The sequence below is a fragment of the Plectropomus leopardus genome, chromosome 5 (genome assembly GCF_026936395.1).
Source record: "Plectropomus leopardus strain MGB_pleo_1.0 chromosome 5, ASM2693639v1, whole genome shotgun sequence".
Classification (NCBI taxonomy): Eukaryota; Metazoa; Chordata; class Actinopteri; order Perciformes; family Serranidae; genus Plectropomus; species Plectropomus leopardus.
The window spans coordinates 4,810,285-4,824,523 of NC_142180.1; the positions used below are offsets into that span (position 1 = coordinate 4,810,285).

General features: G+C 38.9%; 1 protein-coding gene across 5 annotated transcripts in view; it reads left to right on the forward strand.

Annotated features, from left to right (window-relative positions):
• The window catches only part of pde4dip (phosphodiesterase 4D interacting protein), a 46,320-nt gene that overhangs the window by 9,339 nt on the left and 22,742 nt on the right, over positions 1-14,239 (forward strand). For all 5 annotated transcript variants that reach the window (XM_088077403.1, XM_088077399.1, XM_088077401.1 and 2 more), the window contains exons 11-20: positions 172-426; positions 1,207-1,372; positions 4,599-4,705; positions 6,225-6,391; positions 7,161-7,464; positions 7,564-7,741; positions 8,385-8,501; positions 9,737-10,208; positions 11,729-11,964; positions 12,100-12,148. In XM_088077403.1, the coding sequence (XP_087933529.1) occupies positions 172-426; positions 1,207-1,372; positions 4,599-4,705; positions 6,225-6,391; positions 7,161-7,464; positions 7,564-7,741; positions 8,385-8,501; positions 9,737-10,208; positions 11,729-11,964; positions 12,100-12,148 (2,051 nt within the window). The remainder of the gene's footprint in view (positions 1-171; positions 427-1,206; positions 1,373-4,598; positions 4,706-6,224; positions 6,392-7,160; positions 7,465-7,563; positions 7,742-8,384; positions 8,502-9,736; positions 10,209-11,728; positions 11,965-12,099; positions 12,149-14,239) is intronic.

The following is a 14,239-nucleotide window of genomic DNA, read 5'->3' on the forward strand; positions in this document are numbered from 1 at the left end:
ACATACATATACAGTACATAAATGTATGCATACATACATAGATAAGTAGACACACACATATAAAAAATTATAAGACATTTTTTATAAGTATATGAGTCTTTTGAGAAAAGAAAAAGAAAAAAAAAGGTCCAGTGTAAAGTAAGAAAAAGAATGACCGTAATCTCCCTCCAGGACTCTGCGGGCCGGCTCAGTGAGGTGATGACGGAGCAGACCGGGAGGCTCCAGGAGCTCCGCAGACAGCTGAGCTCAGGTGTGGGGTCGAGGACAGACTCCGGAGCAGACTCTGCTGTGGAGCTCCAGGCCCTACAGGAGGAGCTGCGTCTGGCTCTGAGGAGGGAGAAGGAGAGCCAGGAGCTGAGCAGGAGTCAGGCAGGCAGGGTGGACTCCCTCACCAGGACGCTCTGTGTGAAGGAGGAGATCATCAGGGTGAGTGAGAGGGGTACGGACTCTCTGGGTTTCATATTATGATGTTCATAATTTTACCATTAGTTGATATAAAAGACAGTAAATAAAAAGAAAATGAAGCTGCAGTTTTCTATCCTGTGACCATTCTTTGATACCTGGAACGACATCTTGTGCTGTGTTCAGACAACTTTTCTCATGCACTATAACCTTTAAAAACCTGAGTAGGCTGGCTCGATTTCTTTTGGAAAAAAAGGTTAAAAGGCAATTAGCAAGGAATTAGGAAAAGTTGACAATAATATGAGCTGAAAATTAGTTTTTAAAAGAGACAGACAGAGAGAGAACTTTCTGAAAGTAATGATATTTTTTTAAAAAATAGGAAAAATAAAAAATGTAATAAAAACTAGAATTATAATTTATAATATTTTTTTTTTTTAACTATTTTTAAATCCGTATATTTATTGCTTTTGTTGCTTTGTTGTTTGTTTTTGGTTGTTTACCTTTAAAAACCAATATTTCTTATTATTATTATTATTACTGTTATATATATAACTGTTTTATCTATATATTAATTTTATGTATATATATATTTTTTTTTAATTTATAACTAATACGTTGTAACTTTTCTCTTTGTTTTTAAAAAAGACATCAAGACAATTGACTCAGGTTTCAACGTTTTGGCCAATATTTTGTGTCTTTTATGTGCAGCATAATAATGTGTGTTTGTGTATACATGTCATGGTCTCGTGTGTGCCTGCTTGTGTTGGGTGTGTGCATGTGTGTGTGTGTATGTGTTTTGTGCAGGACTTCCAGAGGCAGATGGCGGAGCCCTCAGCTCTCTCACTGGTGGAGCGATTGACCCTGGAGGTTCAGGAGCTGAGGGAGAGCCTGGTCCAGCGGGACGGTCCCCCAGCGAGAGGCCCCATCCTGGGCCGGGACCGGCCCAACAGCAGGCAGCCCGAGTTTGGAGGTGGGCATCAGAGAAGCATGGGCCAGTATCTGTAACAGCATCGGGCAGCTGGGACTGTGGTGTGGGGCCCCTGGGTGTGCTGCTGTGGTGGTGGTCATACTTACTTAAAGCTTGGGATCTTCTCGGTGTGAATACTAACACAGAATATTTTTGCACTGTAACCACTGATGGCGATGTGATGATGAACTAACTCCAGGCCTTTTTCAACTTCCTCTTAACACTGATACCAGATTGTCTGTTTCATTAATGATACAGTTCATTTTAGGATTTTAAAAGCCCTTTTATAAGTAGTGTCACTCATGGGTCAGTGCCAGAAACCTGAATTGTCCAGGTCCAACCCCTGACTGTCCATTTAAGGGTCAACACTTAACCTCAAAAAGCTTTGCACATACATAGAACAAATCAGGTTTCAGGTACAGATTGGAAAGTGACAAGCTGCATGATTTTGTTGCACCTAAATAATGACTCAAACTTACAAAATTAGCATAATTGAAAAGCAAAAAGCTTCACAACTTTTAAACTCCTGATATCACTGCGACTATAACAAGTGTGCAATTATAAAAAATCCTAAAAAGGAAATTATTATTATAGTATTTTGGGTCAGTGTTGTTGTGATGTTTTGTCAAGAAACAAACCATGACTGTAATCAGAAGTTTTATTTTGCATGTGTCATTTTTTAAAGTTTGTGCACAAAAAGTAGAACTTTCATTGAAGGGTTCAGCATAGAGGGAAATATGAGTTTCATTCTTCAGCTGGAGAGTAGAAGAGGTCGTATTCCGAAATACTACAACACCAAAAAAACAAAAACAAAACAACATAAAGCCATTGATAAATACTTATTACTAATTTCCTGATGTTAATCAAGAAGAAGATCACTGAAATGTGATTGCCTCATTTGGGAATTTAAGTCTGAAAATTGCTAGAATTATTATTTTATAAATTCATTTTGTAAATATCTGATTTTTTTTCTTATAAATTTGTCTTTTTGGAACAAGCTCTCCACATAAACCCAGCAGGGTTATGACCAGAAAACTTTTTTAATTTAATTTTATAAATGTTTCAGTGGAGTCAGATCTTGTCACTCAGAACTTGGTTTTGGTTGATCAAAGCATCAGTTACTTTGTTAAATGGGGCTGTAAATGTTTTGTATTTGGTCCTTTATGACAGTTTTAATATTTTACCTTGCGTGTGTGTTTGTGTGTGTGCGTGCTTTTGCATGTTGAGCACCTTGACTAAGTCTCTTTCTGAATACTATAAATTGTACGACAATTGAAGCAACTCAGATGTTTGACGAAATAATCTGGAAATCGAAGCACATTCCGCACTGCCTTTTTGTGATTATGATTCTGTATGCTTAGTTTACTGCTGTTTGTTACAGAGAAAATGTTTAAATTTTTTCAAATGCTTGCAAAAGTTTGCTTTTATGAGACTGTGCAATCCAACAACCATCAGTTTCATCTCTGTGGTTCAATATCAATGAATATTATTGTAAAATGCCTGTCACACTTAAGTATGGTAAGTATGAATGATTTTTCTGATTGATTTTCCTATTAAGCTGGAGAATGTAAAGAGTGTGTCTGCAAACTCCATAAACATTTTAGCCAGATTTGCAGATATGATATTTTATTTATACATTTCCACACCCTAACATGTAAATGAGCCATTCAATAAATAAACCTGCCATACATTGCATCACGTTTTTATGATTTTAGGAGGTTTTCATAGAAATAATAGTTTCATTTTATATTTGCACACTGGCCCAAGTTGTTGTAAGACTCCTCCAGCTTTAGAGTGACATCCTTACACTAGATCATTGTCCACTACATATTCCAAAAACATTTTACACAGTAACTAAAGCACCAGCCCAGTCTCAAAGGAACAACATCAGCCCTTACTGTGTGAATGAAGCACCTCACAATTCTGATATGCATAACATGCTAACACCAATTTCAAAGTCAGTCCAAAAAGCAAAGAAAATATCACATCAGTCCTGGTTCTCAGTTTGCAAAGCTACCAAGGTCATACCCAGAATTCATTTCACATCTCCCTAAGATATGTCTAAATTGTCTTCATTAATTTTTCATCTTATTTTTTCATGTAACACTTATTTTTTATTCAGATGTGCTAAATGAAAAAAAATAATCTCCCTCACTGTAATGAATTTTGTATAAGTATACAGTAAATCCCCTCTATTCTAATTTAACTTCATTGTTTGGCTTGAAACAGTCACATAGTTGCGCCCAGTAGCTCACCTGGTAAAGCGGGCACTCCATGTATAAAGGTTATGTCCTTGCTGCAGCAGCAGCAGGTTCGAGTCCGACCTTGACCCTTCACTGCTTGTCTTCCCCTCTCTCTCTCCCCCTTCTTTCGCACGCTGTATCTGTCCCATCAAATTAAGGCAAAAAGCCACAAAAATAATAATAATCTTAACTAAAACAACAACAAAAAAACAGTTACATAAACAATAGATTCACTACAGAATATCTGAATCAACCTTTAAAAAAACAATTTTTTGTGAAATTGTCATTGGGTTTGTTAAAAATCCTCAAACTCAAAGAAACAATACTTCAAGTGTAACTTAAATGTTTTTAAGAGCCCTGAAATTCACATTAGCATGAGACCAAATCCAAATCGGAATGTAAAACAGTGTTACATGGTTCTAGACAATAAATATGACAATGATGATGCTATGAAGAGCCAAACCTGCCTTAGACTTTTTAGAATTCCTTCACCAGTACATTAAAAAAAGTCAAGCCCAAGTTTTATCACATTAAAGTTGCATTTAAAAATTTTCCAGGCTAAAACTAGTGCTTCTTAAACATCCTAAACTTCATAAATCTGTGCCTGCTATTGGTCCTCACAGATCTTGAAGTCTTTCTCAGTAGCCTCATTCTAAATATTGAAGCTTAACCATGATCAAGTGCAGTTAATAACACATAACAGCCCTCGTATCGGTGAACAGTGAGTTCTTTATACTCACATACAGTTAAACTTGTATGATCTGCGGCGTAGCAGATGCTGCGTTACAAATGACAGGCATCATGATGAAAGTGAAGCATGTTAACAGGTCAGGTGATCGGGATGAGCAGATATTTCAGAAATCAGATGTTCTTTCTGTGTCCACAGTGTGACACTCAGTAGGATGGCTGCTGGTTGTTGGATTGCACAAAGTAAACAACAGGTTGAGAGAAATGTTGTTTTTGACTTTTTCTTGTACTTGTTGCAGAACTGAGCTCGGAGGATGAAGACGAGGCCGATGATGATTTGAACAGTGAGTGCACTGAGAGTGTTGATGAAGAGGAGTCCAAACTGCAGTCTGTGGCCAACACCAAGGTATGAATATGACTTTTTTAAAGCCATATAGGAGGAAATTTAACCATTAGCGACTGTTTGACACATGTTACATGCTTTACATTCTTCATGTTTTGATCGTCTTGGCTGTGTTCATGCATACTGAAACATGTCTGTTACTTAACCCCCAGGGACTGGTTGGCACATTTTTTGCATTCTTCATTTCTTTTTTATTTTGGCTGTGTTCATGCATATGGCATACATTTTGTCAAGATTTGTGTATTTTTGTTTAATGTTGGAATTTCAAACTCAGTTCCTACACTAAGTCTAAAATACACTGTGTTAACTAAATTGTTACATTCATACTGTTAAGTGCAAAAAATGCTCCACTGAAACCCATTCAAACTCTAATGTTTGATCCCACAGCCATCAAAGTATAAAAACATGCATTGTATTATTTCTGGGTGTCATTCTGGGCTTTTGCCTTGGAATATGTCATTTTTTATATTTTACACCTGATGATGTCATTTTTACAATATTTTGCATATGGAGAAAATACGTGCTATTTCCACCAGGTGACCTGTCACAATCAGTGGTGCTGCAAATCACTGACATATCCCAGGCTGTTATAATCAAAAACAATCTACTTAGCATGTAGTATATTGAGAATAATTATTTTTTGTGTTTTTTTCCATTTAAAAACAAAGTGGCATCATGATAAAACGTGGCATTCAAATGGTTATAATTCTGAAAATTAATGTACACTTGATATTTATGATAAGGACTGATGTTGGTTAAAAAAATAAACTCAATTAAAGTAGAAAATCATATTAATGTATAATATTTCCGTCTCTAGTGTGACATGTAACATAGAGTGACATATAACATGCATCACACTATGTCACACACCTTTTATACAGAATGGTGAGGTGGCATAATCCTCAAGATTTATAATCTCTGTAGAAGTCTGCACCCAAGAGGAATGAGTAAGGATTTTAGCAGATAAGAGTTTTTATCTACCAAGTATAATATTTGACACCATTAGCATCTTTCTTCCTCCTCCCTGTTGTGTCGTAGCCTTTACTGTTTATGTATCAATTTCATGTTAACTTCTTCTGGAAATTCTGTATTTGGGGAGATGTTAAGTTAAGCTCTTAAGTTTTAGATTTAATTTCTTTAGATCGATATATTATATTTAGTCTTAGTTTTTGTTTTAACCAATTCTCTTAAATACCCTAAAAAAGGCACTGCGCCAAAATGTGTATACACTGAATAAAAATTAATTACTGTATATCTTAATATAAAAAATCCTCTCTTAAATTCACAAGTTCCTGTGAGAACCCTTTTTGCAACATTTCAGAGTAATTGAAGACAGAAACAAGATTTAAATGTGAGGGCTTGTGTTTTATGAGGCATAAAGTTGATGTGAGCTTTGTTCTTTTTTAAATTTATTTCTGGTCCATTTACATAAAAACAGTTATGATATTGAAACATTTCAGTATCATAACTGTAATTTTCTTGGATAGAGGGTCGTAACTAATAATTAATTTTGTCCAAACAGAATCCTGGAGCTTCAGGAAAGGCTCCAGCCCAGGAGCTGCTGTTTGAAGGTCAGGGACTGATGGAGGTCAAGCAGCTGGTGGAGCAGAAGCGGGTGGTGGAGAGAGAGCTGGGAGAGCTAAAGGCTCAGCTGGAGAAGGCCGGCTTCTCCTCACTTTCCCAGATGAGGTGAGACCTTTACGATGAAGCTCCAATATTGTCCAAAAGCTATTAAAAACACATCAGTGAGCCACATTGTTGCACTGGGTGATCTTTTCCATCATCAGTCCCAAACACACACACACTGTAGTTCACTTTTTGCCTCAAAAGAGCCCCACATGTGGATCAATCCACCACTGAAAATAGTCTCCAGTTTTGCTATTTCCCCATTTATTTGATAAAAACTACAGTGAGCCTTTTTGAAACATGAAATATATAAAAAAGAGAGACAGCAGGAGTGCTTCTGGTGTCGCTCAAACCACCACTGCTCATGGAAGGGTAAAAACAAAGGAACTTATTGCCAAAAAACTGTGGTATAAAAGATCCAGGTCCAAACAATCAGGATGGTTTGAAAAGCAAAAAATTAAAACATTAAAAAAACACCAACGTGTATGAGACGGAGCCTTCTTTTGGGTGTAGTGACACTTGTCATCAATGTTTCTAGCCCAGTGAATTAAAGGCCATTAATGCTTTTCAAACCATCCTCAGTACCTGGACCTGGATCTTTTATATCCCAGTTTTTTTGGTTTGTTCCTCCTTTATATGAAAATGTATATTCGCAGGTGCTTTTAAAGATATACATTTTGCTGAGAACCATTGACAGGAGTCAGAGAGTGAATAAGAAAAAAGTAGAATAAAACCACACCTTTTCATTAAATTTTGAGATGCATTAAGCATGTTTAGCCACTAGAGGGCAACAGGTTACATCTAACCATCCATTGCTGTCTCTGTTTTAAAGGAAAGCTCTGTTCAGCCTGCAAGCAGAAAACGGAGATCTGAAGCATCAGCTGAGTGAAAACCTGCAGCCTGACAGCGCACACACAGATGAACAGAAAATGTTGGACGCTGAAGAGGACGAGGACGAGGTTGAGGAGGAGTTGGATGTCACCATCGAAGGGGCGGAGGAGGATGAAGAGGAAGAAAGCTCTGAGATGTGGGATGCCTGGGATAGCGAGCTGTCTCTGTCACAGAGCAACATCCAGAGCAGTGCTGAGCAGAGAGCCAACAGACCTGAGTCCCTGCAGCTCTCCAGCTCCTCACAGGTAGAGACTGTTCTGCAGGAAGAATTTAGCAAGATAAAACACGTCCATGAGAGTAAATCCATCCTGTAATGTGTTTCTCTATCTCTTTTTGTCATCCAGCATGTCCTGGACAGCGAGCTGTCAGCGGATCAGCAGCAGGGCGCCGCGTCCTCTACAAAGTGTGAGAAGACAGTTCGACTGCAGCAGAAGAGCAAAGAGCTGCAGGAGAGACTGATGGTGTCTGAGGCCACAGTTCAGGCTCAGGCCGAGCAGCTCAAAGACTACAGAGAGCTGCTCAGTGAGTGCACACACTCGTCACTTATCTAATATCTCACATTTTTTCAATACTGTGAACAATGTTCATCTATAGGTTCACGGAACAAAAATTAAATGCAGCACTTTTGCTTTTGTTCCACTTTTCCACAAGTTTAGGCTCAAGGTCCAAGACTTTTTTCATTTTCTCATATACTCAGATACTGAGATATATTTTATTTAAATTTTGGTTGAAAATTTGTTCAAATCCGTGTCAGTGAGCAATTTTTTGTTTTTCAAGATAATCCATCCATCTGCCTGCTGTGGCATATGAAGATGCTGATTAAACGGCATCATTACTTCACAGATGTTTCTTGAGGCTCACAATAAAAGGTCATGTTTAGACGAAAAGGGCCCTACTAAACACTGAAGAGCCTTTCCTTTGCATTAAAAAAAATCCATGTTCATATGATAACATTGAGAAAATGATACTTGTGTACATGGATCCACAAAAACAACTGAAAACACTGTAGTATTCATGCCAGGTCAGTAGTTTGCCTGCACAAAGTGAAAATTACACCCTGGAACTCTGTTTCAAAAGTTTGCATTTCAGGCCCCCAAAACGCTATTATCGTGTGAATAACAAAAGTTATTAAGTTATTAAAGCTTCTTCTTCTGTGTCTCTGCAGCGGAGACTGCAGTCCAGCAGGACAGCAAGCAGATCCAGGTGGACCTGCAGGACCTGGGCTATGAAACCTGTGGCCGCAGCGAGAACGAGGCTGAGAGGGAGGACACCAGCAGCCCAGGTACGTCTCACTGTTACACACTGTCTGCAGGAGAAAAAAAATAAATGTATTTAAACAAAGAAAGCAAAGGAAACAAAATGATTTATTCTTTGCTAAAAGTTAAGTCATTTACAACAAACAGTATCATTACATTCTGTGGAAACAGCAGCCGGGGCTGCTGGGTAGTTGTAGTAGCATTACAAAAACACCAGAGGGGAACAAAGTGCAGCTCTGACAGCATCTGGACATCAACATGAACAGCGGTTCATGTATTTCTTTCACCCCCAGAGACCTGGATTGACATCAGTCATGTGTTGTGTTCTGACACCATTCTGAAGTATTTAAACCTTTTAAATTGCTGAAAAAATTGACTTGATTTTTTTCTGAAAACATGGGGAGGAAAGGCAACGAGCAATTCGGCAAGAGATGCCCTGCAATTGCAAAAAAATGTTGTAGATTTAGAATAGTACATCATACATCATAAAATCATAAAAACGTGATGCAAAGATATAAAAGTTAGGGAACAGTGTCCACAAAACTATATTTATAATGATCATCATCTATAGATTTAGAATGATTTATAATTTAAATTATTGTTTATTTTTCAGTTATTTTTTTTTTACTAATTAACTAACTATGTGTTTGTACTAATTTCTTGATAATTTGGGGGTCATTTCCTCTCAAGTTGCTCTTTGCCTTTCTCCCATGTTCATGACAGAAATCAAGCCAATTTTCTCATGTTTCAAAGGGTTAAATATCAGGGAAGAAAACACACATTTTCAAAATACTTTACACCAGAGGTCATCAAGTAGATTTGTCAAAAAGCCAGACTTTTTCTAAGTCCATTGGGGACAGACTTTCAATTGATAGAATAGATAGAATTAAATAGATTTTTTTTAATTCATTAATTGGCCTATCATTATTTAATAACTGAATTAATATTTTTTAATAATATCTTGAAATTATTTTGATAACAAAATAATTCTATAAAATGTTAGAGAAATGAACACAGCATAAGAAAACTGATGTCATTCCAAGTGTTAAAGGGTTAAAAATGGACTTTAAAGTTTCAACCAAAAAACCCTTCATACAAAATGTTTCTTGCAGGGCTGTTGTTATAGACTGCATTATTTAAGTATTGTGTATGTAATAATAAAGAAAACGTGAGGCCTGTTGAGTGAGAGTGAAAACAAAGTACATTTATTTAATGGTGTTTATTGGGAACTAATGACTGTGTACTGTTTGTTCCCTGACAGAGTTTGATGATCTGGAGATGTGCACGTCTCTGGATTGTGGATCCCAGTGGTGGCCCGCCGGCAGCAGCAGCAGCTCCTTCACTAAAACCACCACCCAGAGCTCCGCTGATGGAGACGAGATGTCGTCTCTGCAGCGCCTTGTCGAGGACCTGCGCTCCCAGCTGTCCCGCTCTCAGGGGGTGATCCGCGGCCTCCAGAGCCGGCTCCGCTCCCTCTCCACCTCCAGCGACTACGGCCCCTCCACACCCCGCAAGGTCAACTGGTCCTTCCAGGCCTCGCCCTCCCAGAGCGGGGCAGAGGACGACGAGGGCTGGCAGTCCTCAGACGGAGGTCCTCTGGCTTCGCCCCGTCACCCTCACCCAGACAAGGGTCTGCAGGAGCTGGTGTCCCGCGTGGACGCACTGGAGGACCAGCTGAGGAAAGGAGGCAAGAAGGCTGTCAGCGAGGACGTAAAGTCTGCCACCTGGCCGGGGTGAGTTACAAGAAACTATTATTTCCTTTTTTTATGAACAAATTATTATTTAGCTTTGTGCAGAATATAGTAATACGTAATTTATAAATAGACATATCTCAGCCATATGTGTCCATATGTTTTACCAATTTTGGAGGTTCTGATACTCCAGGAGGAAAGTTAACCTTTTATTTAACCCTGCCCTGAACCAGCTGGATTAGAATGACCTGTGATATTATAAATCTAGCCAGGAAAGGGAGGGAGTGTGCGCTGTAAGTGCTGGAAGGCTTTTAATGTGAAATGTCTGTAGAGGAAGTGTTGACTCTTTAGCTTAGAGTAATCAAAAATTTGGCATAGTGGAGGCAATTAGAAATAATTAGTGAATGTAAACTATTTCTGATTCTGATTTCTGGTATGAAATACAAAGCGCTTTTAGCACAGTGACTCAATCTTTGTATTGATGGAAATAGTCCTGTGGAAATGTTCATTACACAAAAGGTATTCATCAATTAAAAACATTTTATAATTATCATTATTTAATGTTGGAGGACATTCTGAATTTGCAGCAAATTTCCACGAGAGGATCAAAAAACAGGGAGACCTCTGAGTAAAATATGATAAAATAGGTTTATATAACAGGAAAAAGTTTCAAATAAACATTTTTCCCATTGGATTATAGGTAAATAAAGGTCTTGGCCACTTTTGGAGAATTTACAGTATCTTTATTTTCTATTAAATAGGCTGAAACTCGCAAAAAAAACTGATATGATCCCTTAATTCAGACCATATAAATGTTTCTGGAAGAAGAAAAATGGAACTTTACACTATCAGTTTGTCAGTGGTACAGTTCAATGTGTACAATGATCCATTAATTCCTGCAGGCATTAAGCATCCCGTCAGTCTCCATCAGTATCAGCCCACGTTAATCAAGTGTAACCACAGATGTGTTTATGTAAACCGAGCTGACAGTCAGAGGAGATTATCCGACACGAGAATAGGAACACGCTGTCCCATTTGCCATGTGTGACGGAACTGTAGCTACAGTCAAGATTTAGTCATTTAGAGTGTCATTCAGGTCCTAAACATTACTGTCTATACACAAGACTCCCCATACAGCAAGTGACCTCACATGGACCCCAGAGGACACAAATCACCTACAGACATTAATGTGCTTTTTTAAAAAATTTAGCAATATTGTGTATTAAAGACTAACAAATGAACAATGAATATTAAAGACAAAAACACTCACAATGGGGCATCGGGTGGCTCAGTGGATAAAGCAGGTGCCCCATAAATGAAGGCATTGTCCCTGCCGCAGCGGCCGCGGGTTTGATTCCAGCTCGTGGGCCTTTGCTGCAAAACTCACAATTTTGGATAAAGCTATCAAGCCAAGTACAGATAATGAACTTTAGCAAGAGTAATGGTGATCCAAAATATAAGCATCAACAGCAGCAGGTTTATTGTACGGTACAATTTAATTGCCATGTTTTATCTCAAAAATTATCAGTGAGTGACACTCTGTTCTTTTTTTCTTTATTCAGTAAATTCGACACTCTGATCCAGGCTCAGGCCAGAGAGCTGTCTCACCTCCGCCAGCGGCTGCGGGAGGGTCGGGGCGTGTGCAACATCCTCACCCAGCACCTGGGCGACACCACCAAGGCCTTCGAGGAGCTGCTGAGGGCCAACGACATCGACTACTACATGGGCCAGAGCTTCAGGGACCAGCTGGCTCAGAGCGGCGCTCTGGCACAGCGGGTCAGCGCCAAGATCAGCGGACGTGAGTGCTTTGGTTTTACTTTCTTCATCTGATACAGTGCTAATCTAGAGTCTCAGAGGTGACTCCAGCTGTCTGATGAATGTGAAGAGTTGTTGGATGTAAAATTAAATTATATCATTATTAAATCTCCTACAGGAGATCATCCTGAAGATCCAGATGAGAAGACAGAGCTGCTCGCCATCCGGTTAGTGCTCATTTACTCCTCTGTGTGTGTGTCTGTGCCATGTGTTTATCTGCTCATGTGTGTCTCTGTCTGTGTATCTGACGTGTTGTGGACAGCAGGCTGCATGTCATGGTCAATGGAAAGTATTGGTGTGTGACGCTTGGGCTGTGTTTGCTCCTCAGGGCAGAAAAATCAGATTCTGGCTTGATAATGAGCGATGATCTCACAGGATAATTAATAACAGAGCTAATTGGTTAATTAATGAAAGAGGGAAATGGACAGGGTGGGCCGGATCCACATCTAACTACAGAATGGCACTGAGAGGCTGCATGTCTCTCTGAATGTTCTTTCTTATGGATTCTTTCGGCGGGTGCTCAGTTAGTTTGGACAGCATCCAGCTGAAGGGAACTGACATATTCTAAGAAAGGTAGCCAGATTTTAGAAAATTTTATGTTGGAGCCACATAAAGAGTGTTTAATTTTTTCTAATTTCATAAATGACGTCCTTTATCCAGCGAGTATGGGAAGGGGGGGGCGCTCTTCTAGTGCATCAAAATAACACGCCTTGCTAGCAATGTGAGAAATGCTACAAGTTCAACAAAATAGGATGCCAAAGAAAGGTCAATGGGTAGAACACCATTGACACACCATTGTGTTTGTTGTGTTTGTCTGTTTGATATTTCTCACAGTCAGTGGAGTTGGTACATATTGTTTGAAGTTTTACGAGAATGATTGTCTTATCTTACTTATTTTACATATCTATATTACCCAGTTGTTGTTGTTTTTTCTGGACATATTTTATTAGCATTTTAAGAGTCGTTACAAGTTATTCCAACACCCACACACACCTCTCATCCAAGGTTGAGAAATAACAAAAAATATGACAACCACATAACAGTTTGTGATTAGAAGAGGTAATTTCGAGTAAAATAGAAAAGAAAAGAAAAGAAAAGAAAAGAAAAGAAAAGAAAAGAGGAAAAAGCGGGTAAAGACAATTAAAATTAAATAAGAAATTATCAATAAATTAAAATTCAATTCAATTCAATTAAAACTAAAGAGAGAGGAGAGTTTGGACAAATATAGTAAGCAGATTTTCAAAGCTCTGCCAGAGTGGAGGATTCAGCTGCTATCTGTACCATTAGCTCACTCAGGTAGTTATTCTGGGGAAAGAGAGGTCAGGCTCTTTACATAGTAGATCAGAGGCTGCCAGTTACTGTAAAATGGTTGGTCGAACACCTTATAGAGAATTTGATTTTGTCATAAATTATAGATTTTATCACGCATGAGGTAGGGGATGGGGGGGTCAGTTTCTTCCAAATTAAAAGTATTCTCAGCCGAGCTGTTACAGAGGTGACTGAAATTACATTTATATATCACCCAGTTGTTATTTCAAATGCCATGTTTTGTATAACACAAAACCTGGTTACAGTAGCAGCCATACAGTTTGCTTGAAATGAGTGCTACAGTATCGCATAATACTATTTCAGCCCACCATTTAAAAAATGGCTACATATTTGTGCAGTTAGAAAGGCTCAGTCCGAACATATATTTGTGTGTTAACTGCTGTGTCTTTGTGTTTTGTTCTTGTGTGCCACACTCTGTATGTGGTATCTTTCACTAGTCCTTGCTCTTATACACCACGTCAAGTCTTATTTCCTGCTGCTGGTCGCAGCTGGCTGGACGGCTCATTGGGCCCTTCAGCAACTTGTTAAGTCAGCTGCTCTGACATCACAACGTTACAAAACCCCAAAGTACTGCAGGGCAGAGCCATGATTGGGCAACCCTCCTCCCACCACCACCACACCATCATCTGAACCATACAACTCATTAATTTCAGCTGGGGAGTCGTGACCAGCAGGGCACAGCTGATGTCCGAGCAGGGACCTTAACTGTCCAGCTGACTGGTCAGCTAATTAGTCAGACAGCAGGAAGAGAGAGGATGAGGGGACAGAAGATGAGGAAGACAAAAGGACAGAACAAGTGAGATCAGGACAAGAACAGTTACACAAGAGGAACAGAGGAGTCTAACATCCTGCGTTCTTTCTTCATTACAGAATGAACATCATATCTATATTTGTTGCTTTCCCATTAGTGGAGCTAAAGAAATAATAAT